Source organism: Sander vitreus, chromosome 8, assembly GCF_031162955.1.
Source record: "Sander vitreus isolate 19-12246 chromosome 8, sanVit1, whole genome shotgun sequence".
Lineage (NCBI taxonomy): Eukaryota > Metazoa > Chordata > Actinopteri > Perciformes > Percidae > Sander > Sander vitreus.
This window is the reverse complement of record NC_135862.1, coordinates 3,097,272-3,112,410: the sequence shown is the minus strand read 5'-3', so window position 1 is coordinate 3,112,410 and position 15,139 is coordinate 3,097,272. Positions and strand designations below refer to the sequence as shown.

Below are 15,139 nucleotides of genomic sequence, written 5' to 3'. Positions count from 1 at the left end.
AAAGGATCTGAAGACTTCTTCCACCAGTGTGTGCTGTGTGTTTTATATGTTGCTGCTGTAGCACTGACATTTCTCAATGTGGGATCAATAAAGTCTATCCAATCTAATCTGTTGACTCAAAGATCTGCAGCGCCCTCGTGTGGTCGAACTGAAGAACTGCAGTTTTTCATTCCTAAAATCCCTCCATGTTGGATTGCTCCACACGAGCTGTTTAACATTAATCAAATATAGGCTAAAAGCACTGCATAACCAAACAAACCCAGTACAGAATGTAACGAAGTAGCCTACCTTTTCTGAAGCACTTTACTTTAGTAGGTTTTTGAGATACTTGTGAGCAGTGGTCACACAACCTTTTTAAGCCCAAGACCATTGACCTCTGCCCGGGTGAAATGCAAGATCTACATATCAAATTATTGAGAGAAAAAGAATGCCAAAAACACTTCTAACTTGAGGCCTTTTATTTATGCAAAATGTATTTGAATAACATGAAATACTTTGCTCCAATGCAATAAAAATAAATGATAAAACAAAACCTGTAACTGGAATATAAAAACCATACTGTAGCTATCTTGCTCTAAGAATTGTGTCATCATACCGTCCATTTTAAGTTACATTGACTATTTTCTATTCTGATTATTTCGGTTATTATATAACTATAATGTGTGCCAACAGAATTACCAAAAATACACTTAACTAAGCATGTTTTTCTAAAGGCTGGTGTGTAAGTACGCATCTATATATTGTCTTAATGTTGTGCAGTTCTTAAAACAGTTTTTTTTACCTTTACTAATTCACAAAAGGCTGACACATCAGGAACTTTACAGTCTTCATTAGTTTTCCAAACCTTCAGGTTATTATACAATGTAACTGGCCAACCTGGTCTCACAGTATTCCGTGAAATGAACACGGCCCCTTAAGTTAAGGAAAAGGTCGTGGGTGGGCTTACGTTTTCCATGACACCCGGGACAGCAACGGGACGGTTGGGTTTAGGAAAACAATAACGGGATGCGGGACAAGAACGGGATGGTTGGGTTTAACAGAGACAACTTCTCACGTTGAGCGTGTGTCTCATTTATTTATATAGGGAAAACAATTCATTCACAAAATGGTGCTGCCCAGCAACCCAACCCCCCAGGTCCCACGTGACGTCATCACACGCTAAAGGGACGCAATCCCTAAACCAACGTAATACATGCACAACATATTACATTAAACAACAAAGGTGAATTATGTCTGTCACAATCACTACCAACGGACGATTACGGTTGGGTTGAGGTAAAGAACGGGGTTGGGTTTAGGAAACGTGACACGTGGGACACGATCCCCGGTCTAATGGGTGAAAGTCCTGTGTTGTTTGACCCATCAACCACCCCCCCAACCAACCTCCCTATGCGGATTTTCGGGCTTTCATACTACTCGCTACCGTAGTCTCTCCTAATACTACATCATCTTGTCAATGACTTTACATCGGCTCTGTTTTCCGTGGTGTCCACACGGAATTTTCACACATTCAGTGCCACCAGCACGTAATGCGCTGTTAACAATCCGTGATCATTTCACGAAATTCTGTGAGACCAGGCTGAACTGGCATATAAAACAAGCCGTACTGTAGCTATCTTGCTCTAAGAATTGTGTTAATTACTCTAAATTTTAGAGTAATGCTACTTTGTATTTCTGCTCCACTACATCTCAGAGGGAAATGTTTTGTTTTTGACGTTACATGTACAGTATGTTTTATATTTTTATTTTGTTTTACAATCGAAAAAGTTTTTTCTAAACAATAACTCAGATTTACGCCTGAGGGTTTGACTAATACCTGGAACAACCATTCCCATCCCATAAGGATTTTATGCAATGCTAACGCTGTAGCCTACCCTGCTCCAGTAAATAAGACTGGCCTTAGATATGACTTGCCACCCTTAGCAACGGGAGATGTTTAAATAGCCAGCTCAGCTCAGACAGCTACGAACCAGAAAGCTAACGCTATGCTAGCAAGATTCAAACTCAATACCATTGTGTACAATTAGCAATCAGTACAAATAATTTGACAGTATGTTTAACATCAAGACAAGCTAGCTATCAGCCATGCCATTGTCCCCAAAACAATATAACGATTGTCACGAACAAATGATCCGCCATGTGTAACGTTACTGTCGGCCGCAGTTCAGAGGGCCGGTGTAGAGTGTAACTGACTTCTTGCAGCTTGTGTGTTAGCGCCATCCTGTGGTGTTCAGAGGACGAGGTACTGAAGCACCACACAGTGTTGGAAATCACAGATTCACATTTTCAGTGTGAGTTTTTGTTTTTCAAACCTTCTCTGTAAAATGTTTAACTCTTTCTGAATCAGGTCCCAACTTAAATCTTCACAGCTACCAGACTGATGTGAAACCAGCTCAGTGTTCAGAGGTTTCTGTCTGAACTCTGCTCGGCTTTATAGACGTTGTACCTGCACAGGTGTTCACAATCAACAATCACACGCACGCACGCACACACACGCACACACACACACACACACACACACACAGGTGTTCACAATCAACAATCACACGCACGCACACACACACACACACACACACACACACACACACAGGTGTTCACAATCAACAAACACACACACACACACACACACACACACACACACACACACACATACACACACACAGGTGTTCACAATCAACAATCACACACACACACACGCACGCACGCACAGGTGTTCACAATCAACAATCACACACACACACACACACACACACACACACAGGTGTTCACAATCAACAATCACACACACACACACACACACACACACACACACACAGGTGTTCACAATCAACAATCACACACACACACACACACAGGTGTTCACAATCAACAATCACACACACACACAGTGTTCACAATCAACAATCACACACACACACACACAGGTGTTCACAATCAACAATCAAACACACACACACACACACACACACACACAGGTGTTCACAATCAACAATCAGACACACACACACGCGCACACACACACACACACACACACACACACACACACACACACACACACACACACACACACACACACACACACACACACAATCAACAATCAGACACACACACACACACACACACACACACACACAATCAACAATCACACACACACACACACACACACACAGGTGTTCACAATCAACAATCAGATACACACACATACACACACACATACACACACACACACACACACACACACACACACACACACCCCCGATGGATCCTCTAACATTTTTTCTGTTTTATTAGAGTTACTTATTTCTAAATATATAGTTTTTTTCAAAACACTCACTGCTTTCCTCAGGACCCGAACGCAGTATTTGTACATTCTAAACCTAAAACAATTACTACTAAAGCCCAGAAAACTTCACCTTTCCTTTTTTTTTATCCAAATGAATTCAGAATCATTACTGTTTCACTAATGTAAGAAATAGACCAATCAGTGGAGGGCATTTGGACGAAATAAAGACAGTTGTTGTAATTATGACTCGTCAATATGCTGACGACTACACCTTTAACCCTTCTGTTGTCTTTTCAAAGTTTCTTCATCAGAAATCTGGGTTTCCATCAACCAAATTGCCCAAAAATAACACGGATGGTTCCATAAAACGCTCTTCGCAAGTAAAATTAAGGATTAGTTCACTCCTTATATTACATTTTGGGTGTTTAATTACAAATTATAAATTATAAATGGTTTCAAAAACATTATCCTGATTGAACATTGACATGAACCAGTCCGTGTTTATCCACTCGACATCCTCTGAACTTAACTATTAGTCAAAATAATTCATAATTTCAGCTTTTTTAACTCAAAAATTTGATATAATTTTAACATAAATGAGGTTTGTTAAACCATCAATTCCACGAATAAGTGTAAAACTATAGTGGTAATAAGTTGGTGTCAGTGGTCCGTAGAAATAAGGGCTATTTTACTGCGTTAATATGAAGGAATAGTCTGTAAGGATTTTGCACAGGTGTTTTTCCGTATTTTCATTGTTAATGTCTGTTAAAAGGTACAGATGATATACGGTAAATCTGCAGATTTTTCCGTTTTTGGATTAACAAAAATGCCCGTTAACTTAATGGAAAAAAAAGGATGCTGGTAATTTTCTGCGAGGACATTTTCTGTTTCTCTACGGATCTTTTCTTACAGTGTATATACTGGTGGTAGTGGGGGGCATTAAAAAAAAGGGACAAAAACGTTTTAAAAAAAGCGTCAAAAGCGCCAAAAAAGTGTTAATTTTCACCCGGGAGGACCACAGAGGGGTTAAACAAAAGGTTCAATTCAACTCTGCGGTTAGAAAACAGTGTTGAACAAACGACTGTCTGAAAAATACGGAACTTTATTGATTTTCTGAATAACAACAGCTCTACAGACATGGCTTCTTGAAGTGTCACACTTTATTTACAAAAATACGAGAACCAAAACAGCTGAGGGTGAGGAAGCGCCAGTTTCTTTATTCCTACTGAGCAGCAGCTAAAGGCTCCTGGTTGCATGTGTCAGGACTTGGGTGGGTAGTTTCAAACACCTCAGCGTTACGGGCTTCTTCTGAGCAACGGCCTTCGCCACAGTGTGCATTTTTTCGTCAGGCGTGTGTCCGAGAACATCGCAGTTTGGTTTCGGATAACCATCTACTTTCTGCGGCGGGCAGCGGCTCCCTTCTTGCTGCTGTAATACGAGAAAGACGAAACAGAAAATGCAGAAACATGTCAGAAATCTGGCCTGTTTTACACGATTTGTAAAGATTTGTTCAATGAGGGACAGTTCACGGCCGTGCAGGCTTTCAGTTTCACACAAATTCACACTTGAGGGTTACTCCATCCTCAAACTGACCGTTTGTGTATCAAATACTCAGCGAGTGTTGCCTTGAACATTTGAATAAACAAACGTTTATTCAGCAATTTAAGGCAACACTCGCTGAGAAAATGATGCACGAATGTCATTTTGTAGATTAAGTATTTCCTTTAAAGGCTCCTGAGCAGTTTTCAAAGATTACAAAAGTGTTTTTTCCCCCTAAACACATACTAAGGTTTGTCTGGGTCAGGCAAGAGTTGAACTATACGTGACAATGCAGTTGGATGTCTTGCATCATCTTGTGCGCAGACGATTAGCGTGTCTGCTAACATGTCGTCTGAAATCCCTTCAGAAAATATACTTTTTCAAAAAGGTGCCGAAAATAAACTCAGTTAAATAAATCTACAGGAGATAAACACTGTTCAGTTTGAGCGAAGGTTAAATGTTTTAGTTTGTGAACCTAAATTACAGACGTTTGCCAACTGACATAGTAAGCAGCCTACACTTTAACTAGAGTACCCTCTTGTTGACAAAGATCGATACGATGGCTATGAATTCTTAAGCTGTCTGTCTTGTTTACATGTTACAGTTGTTTCTGTTTTTATCTGAAAACCTCTGGGTAGCTAACGTAGCTAACGACTCATTCCCGAATCATTAGCATTTTCCTGCGACAGTCAGTTTAAAAAGAAACAAAATCAAGAACGGAGGGAGATAATGTTTAAGTTATGGTTAAAAAAAAAAGTCTAGATCACAAAATAATACAGTTTTATTTCTTGGAATACTTATTTGTAATCATGAGAAAACAACTCTACCCTCAAACTTCTTATGTTACTTTTCAAACTGATTCGGAGCTACATGCAAAATGGCAAAAAAAGGCTTAATTTCCAGCATTAAACATTACGTCAGACATCTCCGTTGAGACGGAAATTAGACACAAACTCATGCAGCACTTACCTGCACATACCGAGTCATTACGGAGTCCAACAGCTGCTAACGTAACGTGATTACCTTCACAGTTACTGTTGTAATGGCTCTCACACACAGAGAAGTAAAGATGTCCGTATGCAGATGACCCTGGCCTTTACACTGAAAAAGGATGCTCCACTTTGGGTCATAACTGTACTTAATAATTGCATTTTTCTTATTACATGATCGCTGTTGGTTTTTGTCTGAAAAATCAGGCAGTTTTCTTAACATTTTTTGGAAAGGCTAGCCAGCGAGTTTCTGTCGTACACATTTTTTCTACACGATTTTAGACCCTTTTTAGGGGGGCTCAAGCCAATTTTGGTGCTTCAAGTTAGAGTTTGAGAACCTGTCTGTTAGTGACAGAGGACAAACAATTACAGGTTCAAAGGGCTTGAAACCTGTGTGTCCTGTGTGGCTGTCGCCGATGTTATCTACCTGTAACCCAGTGAAGGAAAGGGTTAAGAGAAACGTAGTGTTGGCCAGACTCCCGCCTTTTGGCTGAGTCTCTATCTGATCTGTCAGAGAGAGAGCAGGAGTGCGGTTGTGAAGATTAACGTTGGTAGTCCCCAAAGAAGACGTTGGTCATTTCATGGTGCAGATTAGATCCTATTTAATTAAAACGTAATAAACTAAAATTGCTGAATGTTAGAACATTGAGTCAAAGTGGTCGTTATTACTGTAACTTATAAAGTGTCAGGTTTAGTTCCATCATAGCGTCAAAAAATGTTAGCCGACGTTGTTCAGTAGCTAGTTCAGAGATTATCGGCTACTGAAATTACTGATTAAGTATCCGTGTCACAGTCTCATTAGGGGCCGAGCCCCCCTAAAGGTCTGATCCTAGAATCGCCCCTGGTCGTACATTATACTGACGATTACTTCGCCATCCTTTTTCAGAAAACACCAGGGAATGATCCTCACATACCGACACTGGATGATACCAGTACAGTTATAATGGGATGAAATATCTGGTGTTATTGATGGAAACATGATGATCATGATGATATATTACACACAAAGTGTTTGGCACATTACAGAAGCAACACAGACACGAATAAATACGAAGCCCACCAGGCATCATGTAGCAGGAAAAAAAGAAATCTGTGCACAGATTGCTAAATCAAGCTGAGTTATTTTTTAAATCTTTGCTTGATTTTTAGCAAACCAGTTGTTTTTTCTACCACATGATCATGGCGGGAACTCTGTGAAGACGCACAAAAGCAGCAGCTTGTTTTTTTTTTAAATAACACCTACACAACAGATTAGCATTTAGTCAACAAACTGTTTTTCCAGTTTTTCAGAAAAAACACAATTAGCTTTTATTATGAAACCCTGTTATTTGCTTCAAATAATTCAGTTTAGTTTCTACGTTAGCTAGTTAGCCTAGCTGACGTTCTACACTCAATCTAGTGTATTAATCCACTATATTAGCTAGTCAGCTAGCCTGCTAAACGTTCAAAATGGCATAAGTTAAATATTGTTTTAAATTTTATCTTATTAGGATGTTAATTTTAGGTATTAAGGTTTTTTTTAAACCTGGAACCTATTTAATTTGGACAGATAAAAGGGCAACTTTGGTATTTTTAAACCTGGACCTTATTTTTTGATGTTTTTGTTTTGTGACTAAGTGACTGATGGGAACAACGATCATTGAAATTGGTCCAGTATTGAGTGAGAAACAAGCTGCAATGAAACGTTATTGGGCAATTGCGCACCTTCAATTTCCGTCCACTATTTTTATCATCATAAAACACACTTCATTCAAAGTCAACAGAAACCAAACAAAACTATCAAAAGACGCCTTTGCTTTGTCTTTCCACTGTTCCAACAATCACCACTCTGGTTTGGTTGAAATAAACCCTTAATTCAACCATTTACATGTGGAGATATGCTGGCTCTATACACGCTAAAAGTCCTGATTATTTACATGGAGTCTGGTGGAGATATGCTGGCTCTATACACGCTAAAAGTCCTGATTATTTACATGGAGTCTGGTGGAGATATGCTGGCTCTATACACGCTAAAAGTCCTGATTATTTACATGGAGTCTGGTGGAGATATGCTGGCTCTATACACGCTAAAAGTCCTGATTATTTACATGGAGTCTGGTGGAGATATGCTGGCTCTATACACGCTAAAAGTCCTGATTATTTACATGGAGTCTGGTGGAGATATGCTGGCTCTATACACGCTAAAAGTCCTGATTATTTACATGGAGTCTGGTGGAGATATGCTGGCTCTATACACGCTAAAAGTCCTGATTATTTACATGGAGTCTGGTGAGTTTGGTGACGGTGATTTCGGGGCTGCTTCATGTTAAACTAAAAGGATCTTACTCTTTAACTAAAAAGGTCTATCTCTGTAGGGATCCTTTCCATAATGTTGTCAGACACTTAGAATAATAATCTGAGTCTGTCAGTAAAAAAACAGAACTTTTAGTGGGCGGAAATTGACGGTGAACATCTGTCCTGTAGGGTTACATTGCAGCCTGGTTCACGGTCGCCATTCACAGCGCTCTCGCTCAATACTGGAACAATTTCAGAGATTGTTGTTCACATTAGTTACTTAGACACCGATGCATGGGGAAATAGGCTCCAGGTTGAACAATACCAAAACCTTAATGCAAAATAAAAGAGTTATGGATGCCAAAAGGTCAGATTTGGGCTTCTTTTTTTGAACGTAGCCTACATTAAATCTTCAAAGTGAAACTATGTAAAAGGATTAAAGGGATAAATCTCTACTAAGCCACTGTTTTCTGCCATAAACTGCCATAAAGTGTCCTAAACGGTTGTGACAGTTTATGTTGGACTAAGGGAAGGGTTCACGCACACATAAAAACAGGAGTTGGACTTCAGTTTATTTTTTGAGATTACTGTGTGTCAGTGAACCCAGCGATGCCGTATACTTACTGCTTCTGTAACTCATCAATGCGCTTCCTGTACATTTGCACCTGAAAGACGACACAGCAGCAGCTTTAAAACACATTTACCTCCGAGTAGAAGGCTTCCCTCTGCTCCGTGGGGTGGACCGCTGCGGGCTGATGCATTGTGGGAAACCAAGACGGGGTCACGCATATGATCAGTGTTTTCCTCTGCATTCACTTTTACAGGGTTCCCCCAGGATTCTCCAGATTAAATGTAAGACTTTCTAAGACTTCAATACCACCAAGGATGATATTATATCGGAAAATCTGTTTGGATTCAAAGCCTGAGAAAAAAAGTATTTACCGAGTAACATTACCTGAATACTATAAAACACTTTTGTGTGTGTTTTTTGAGTGTCTTTGTACTCTAACAACATAAAATGAATAAAATATTTGTCGCATTTAGAGCTCTTATGCCATGAAACTAAAAATACAAAATGATAAAAATGTAAACGTTACCCACAGAACATATTTATGACGTTACGGCATTTATTAAATCATAATTAAATACTTTTAAGGCCGTATTTTAGAGTATTAAATTGAAAACTTTTTAAAAATACTTTTAGGACCCTGCAGGTATCCTGGTTGATTTCATTTGACTGTTTCTGTAACGTCAGAGTGTCCTGAGAGATTCAATTCAGTTTTATTTAGAGTATCAAGTCATAACAAGACTTATCTCGAGACACTTTACAGATAGAGTAGGACTAGACCACACTCTATAATTTACAAAGCCCCAACAGTTACAATAATTCCCTCAAGAGCAAGCATTAGCGGTAGCTATTGCGACAGTGGCGAGGAAAAACTCCCTTTCGGGAAGACCTCGGCAGACCCAGACTCTTGGTAGGCGGTGTCTGACGGTGCCGGTTGGGGGTGTGATGAACAGTGGTAGTAATAGTCACAATAAAGATAATGGAACAGTGACTACAATGGTAGTCGTAGTAGTTCATGTCATATACGTAACGATACGTTATTTCATATTTTAGTGCTCCAATCTGGGACACACATCTGATCATTGTTGCGTTTAAACTCCCGTTGTGGTTTCCCCTGGAAAAAAGAAACACTTTAGAGAGACACGGCTTCAGCTCGGGCTCTGAAACCCCAGCAGGGTCCGACTTACCTGTTGGACCGCTCGCTCACACACCTGACCGGAAGCTCTGTGATGCTGAAAGTTAAAAACATCCAGACCGGGACAGAATGTGGAGGAGCTCAGTCACTCAGCGCCACCTTTACATCTTCAGAGATATCTATCTATCTGCGGACGACTGAAGAGTTTGACTCCAAAATGACATCGCTAATCAAATGTCAGCTTAAAAAACCCATTCGTATATAAAAACAAATAAGAACTTAAGAAACGATGGAAGGTAACATGCTTTTTTTGGACAATTTTGTCGCATTTGTGTGTGTGTGTGTGTGTGTGTGGAGGGGGGGTATCATGGCTTGTGTCATGTGGACGCGTCAACAGTTTCGTTGTCATTACTTAAAATTCCTAATGGGGGCGACAGAAACTACGCACTATAGCTTTAAAGCAACACTAGAGAACTTTTCCCACTTCGGTCCCCCGACAGGTTGGAAGCGGAACTGTCCATTACATTACATTACATTATATTACATTACATTATATTACATTATATTACATTACATTATGCAAGTTTGCCAGATTGGGTAGCGGATCTGTAGTTCGAATGAACTGGACAATGTCATGTAATGTAATGGACAATTGCACTTCCAACCTGTAGGGGGGCCGAAGCGGGAAAAGTTCTCTAGCGTTGCTTTAACGTCACAGCTAAACAACTTTTTCCACAGCAGATGTCACTTTTTCAGAAACAAACTCTTCAGTTCCCTGTGCTAGTTCTTTGTCTCCCTGGTGGCGTGCGGCCTCCTCTCTCGGTTCGTATCGACCTTTCCTTCATGCTAACATGCAGCGAGCAGGAAGCCGGCGGGCAGAAACGTCCCCCGTGGCTCCGCTCTACTTACAATTTACTGAGCTCCTCCACTCTCTTACGCAGGGTTGTAACCTGTGGGAGGGGGGGGGGGGAATCAAAGAGCACATCAAGGGTTCAAAAAAACCCAAAACCTGCAGGGTTCGCTCGACTGGATGCTCACCTCAGGATCACCAGCATCAACAACAACAACAACAAATAGCTAGAGTTTGAGAGAAACGTGTGGATGTTTTTTATCCGCTAGTTTAAAAATGTGAATCAGAGTACGTGCCGAGGGCAAAGCTGTGGATAAATATGTTATTGATTATATTATATGTTATGTGCATTTAGGGCAGTAAGTAACGTTACAATACGATACCTCATAGGGCTGCACGATATGAGGAAAATATGCGATAACGTTGTTGAATATGGCGATAACGATATTATTTGCGATAAATGAACAGATATTAAAGTGTACTCAGTTCTGCTGCTTTCTGTATTCAAAGTTCACATTCGTGCAGTTTTCTGCTGATATTTTCGCGATGTGTTTATTACGGCAGCTGATATCGCGATGGCGATAACAAAGTTATATATTGTGCAGCCCTAATACCTGACAAAACATCTTTCGTATCTTATTTTGAGAAATATTATCATATTATGTATTTTTAAATGCAGCAAAAGGAGTCAAAGTTGCCAAATGTTAAATATCACAAATAACACAAGCAGCAGCAGTACGGGAATTATTTCAAAAACAAAAAAAGCACTATAACTGTCCAAATCATGAATTAACAATGATTAAACAAATAAAACTACAAAAAAATGACAAATTATAACCAGAAATTAAACGCCAACTTTCTGTAACTCTTGTAATTCTTCACAAAAACTGGATCTGATTCATTTTGTGTGATGACCTTCCATAAAAAGTCAATCAACCTTTTATATTCTTGGACAATTATATACAATAATTACTTGGTTCAATAATGTGCAAAGGTGTTATTTATCCACTGCTGCTACTTACATTCACACTGTACTTATTTATGTTCATACTGTATTCATGTTGACACTGCATTACAATATAATGTGCACAATCCATTTGAAACTATATGTTTTAACCTAATCTTACTTGTTACCTAATCGCTCTTACTTCTACTTTAACGTTTTATTTCTTTCTTATTGTAGCTATGTTACTTTATTTACGTTATACACTTATCGACTCGCTCTTTCTTACTCTTATTGTACCTTGACTGTGACTGTGAGCAACTGTACCTAAATAATTTCCCTCAGGGGATCAATGAAGTATTCTGATTCTGATAACTCACAATAATTCCCCCGCTTTACATTTCTGCTTTAATTAAAAACAAACAAAACACGCCAATAACTAATTAAAATGTGTCTTTTCTGTGCAGAAAGTTGAGCCCCAGCGACTGAAAGAAAAGGCTTTCTCACCTCATACTTCTGCCTCTTCAGTCTCTCCATGTGGTCGAACTTCTCCGACTCCAGCTGGCTCATCCATTCATGCAGCTCCTTGATCTTTTCCCTGCAGGAAACGCAGCAACACACCAACAAAGTCAGTCAAATACATCAAATCCTTAGACGGGGTAAACCCAGCGCCATCTGCCGGCGATGTTGATTTCTCCCTGCAGCTCAGGCTGGAAACCTGCACGTTTATCTATCCTGCTTCCGTTACAAATCTGCGGGGACCAATCACAAACTGGCTGATCCACCTGGCGCGCTATTGGCGGGCTAATGCTTCTGTTTTTATTTCTTGTTTCCCTCCCCTGCGTCCTCTGATAACAGCTGACAGTAGATTGTGCTCTGTGCCGGCTCCAAAAAACTGAAGAAACAACAACAATCCCAAATCAAAAGCTCTCCGTCTCGCCTGTGACTCACACAATCCTACACCGTGTGGCGTTGCAGGTGTAGCCGGTTAAACCAGTGGTTCTCAAGCTTTTTTTAATAGTGTTCCCCCTTTGGACAGTTTTTTTTAAGCCATGTACCCCCTAACCAGCGTGAATAATTTTATATAAAGAGGAACAATACAGTGATGTCAGTGATAGATTTACTAAACAACAGCCTTGTACCTGAAAAACATTGAAATGCTGATGAAAAAAGGCGAAAACCTTGAAAAAAACGGTAGAAAGAAGGAAGTAAGGCAAGAATAGGTCGAAAATAGTAACAACAACTTCGAAAAAAGAGACACAAACTTAAAGAAAAGCAATAAAAACTTCGAAAAAAAACACAGTAGAAAGAAGGAAGGCAACACTAGGGCGACAAAAGAGACAAAGAATTCAAATAAGCTACAAACTTGGAGAAAAAAAGACAGTAGAAGTAACTACAGCCTTGTAACTGAAAAATATTTTACAAGAAATGTCACGTACCCCCATTTGAGAAACACGGAGTTAAAAGATACATTCCGCGGCACATACGCTCCGCTAACGGTCCGCTAACGGTCCGCTAACGGTCCGCATACGCTACGCATTCAATGTAGCCAAAGCGTTGGAGAGCAGAGAAGGTTAATGTCAGTTGTGGCTATTAATGATACAGCTACAGCCGGAAGTTAACTTCAAACTTTACTATTTGTATTTGTATCTAAACAGATAATCTGCACGTGGCTAATTCAACGGTACTAGCTTCCTTTTGCCGGCTCTTGTAAAAGCCAACGTAAACGGTTAAAATGATATTCCATTAGGAAGGTAAGCAGTTAAACTTTAGTTTGACACAAATAAATGAACTGAAAACCTAACAAGATCATTTATATCTGTATTTAGACAGATTTTCAGAGAGAACGTTAGCCAAAAAGTGTCGGCGCACAGACAGTCCGTTAGCTTCAGTGTCCTGTCACGCTCTGAAAATGAAGAGTTTTCTTCCCCCCTGACAAGAATAAAACGTGAAACGTCTGAGTCGTACTTGAGCTTGTCTTCGTTCAGATGGTCGATGTTGAGCTGCTTGCGTCTGGCGGCCAGGATCTTCTTCTTCTTCTCTCTCTCAGTCTCTTTCTTTCCTCCTCTCTTTGAGTCCGCCTGTTAAAGTAACACAAGTATTCACATCTTTATCTCGAGGGAAAGTAGTCGTGAAATGCAACTAAGTACATTTACTCAAGTACTTAAGTATAATCTTGACATAGAATATAATAGAATGCCTTTTATTGTCACTATACACATGTACAATGAGATTAAAAGCAACTCCTTTTCCAGTGCCAACATATACGTAAAATAAATATAACATGAAATAAAATAAGTAGTGCAAAAAGGGGGGTAAGGTGCACAGTTCTGAGACACTATATATATACATATATATATATATATATATATATATATATATATACACAGATATTGCACAGTATTATCAATAGTATTAAATATTAAATATTGCACAGTAGGTGGATAGAAGAAAGTCCGTGGGTTTGGAGGGGGGGTTAGGGTGTCTGTTTGGTCTCACCCCTTTTTCCACAGATTGAAAAAAGCAGAAGTGACTTTGCTCAGCTTTGTGAAACTAACTCAGTGTTGCTTATGATCTCAATTTTGGCAATTGAGCAGCTTCCTTCTGATGGCCGGAAAAGGGTTTGAACCTGGAATTGCCTCTTGCTGCTAAATGTATCATCATATTGCTAAAAGAAGACACTACTACAGCGCTGTAGACAGTTGTAGCGTGTGTGTACGGACCTTCTGCAGGTGGCTGCTGTAGTTGGAGCCCATGCTGGAGAGAGCGGACTTCTTCTTTGCCTCCTCATCTGCCTTCTTGCTCTGGTCTCTCTCCTCCCTGATCCGCCTCTCCTCCTGGTTCACACAAAACCAAACAGAGTGAGACCTCGCCGAGTCAGATCCGCCGTTTCTCTCACTCGCCACGGTGACACAGGAAACATTAAAGATGAATAAAAAAATAAAAAAAGTTGTAGAGAAATGTGCTAAAGCAGATGCAAACTGAGACGCAAACTAAAGAATAGAGTGAACAAACATTGAAAAATAAAAGAGAATGTGGCATTTTTATTAAATAATATTATAAAATAACAAATATTTTAACACATTAATTAGAAATATGACAATAAAAAGAATTAAACCATGGCTATGAATCAGGATGTGCAACTTCCTAAAAAGTGTAGATGCAGAAATTATTTTTACAGAAAAATCATCACTGCAAACTGAATCTTAAAACTCAAACATTTTTGTTTTTGCTGACACACTGAAATGAAAATCCGGATTTAAGAGTCGTATTTTAACGGTTAAAGAAGGATAAAGATGAAACCACGGACCTCACGTTTGGCCTGGCGCTCCTTCTCCTTCTCGGAGCGGATCCTCTGCTGCTCAGCCCTCTCGGCACGACGCTTCTCCTGCAAAGACATCATCACACACGTTATTCTGCACACGTTAACCCAACACACACACACACACACAGATAACAGGCACGTTAACCCAACACACACACACAGATAACAGGCACGTTAACCCAACACACACACACAGATAACAGGCACGTTAACCCAACACACACACACACACA

At 39.8% G+C, this 15,139-nt stretch overlaps 1 protein-coding gene across 1 annotated transcript in view; it reads right to left on the bottom strand.

Moving 5' to 3' along the window:
* Positions 1 to 4,586: 4,586 nt before the first annotated feature.
* Positions 4,587 to 15,139, bottom strand: part of tnnt3a (troponin T type 3a (skeletal, fast)) — a 22,497-nt gene continuing 11,944 nt past the window's right edge. The window contains exons 11-16 of the mRNA XM_078256207.1: positions 14,892 to 14,969; positions 14,305 to 14,418; positions 13,550 to 13,662; positions 12,089 to 12,179; positions 8,710 to 8,750; positions 4,587 to 4,711 (exon numbers count right to left, since the gene is read on the bottom strand). Coding sequence (XP_078112333.1) covers positions 4,675 to 4,711; positions 8,710 to 8,750; positions 12,089 to 12,179; positions 13,550 to 13,662; positions 14,305 to 14,418; positions 14,892 to 14,969 — 474 coding nt within the window. The 3' untranslated portion in view covers positions 4,587 to 4,674. The remainder of the gene's footprint in view (positions 4,712 to 8,709; positions 8,751 to 12,088; positions 12,180 to 13,549; positions 13,663 to 14,304; positions 14,419 to 14,891; positions 14,970 to 15,139) is intronic.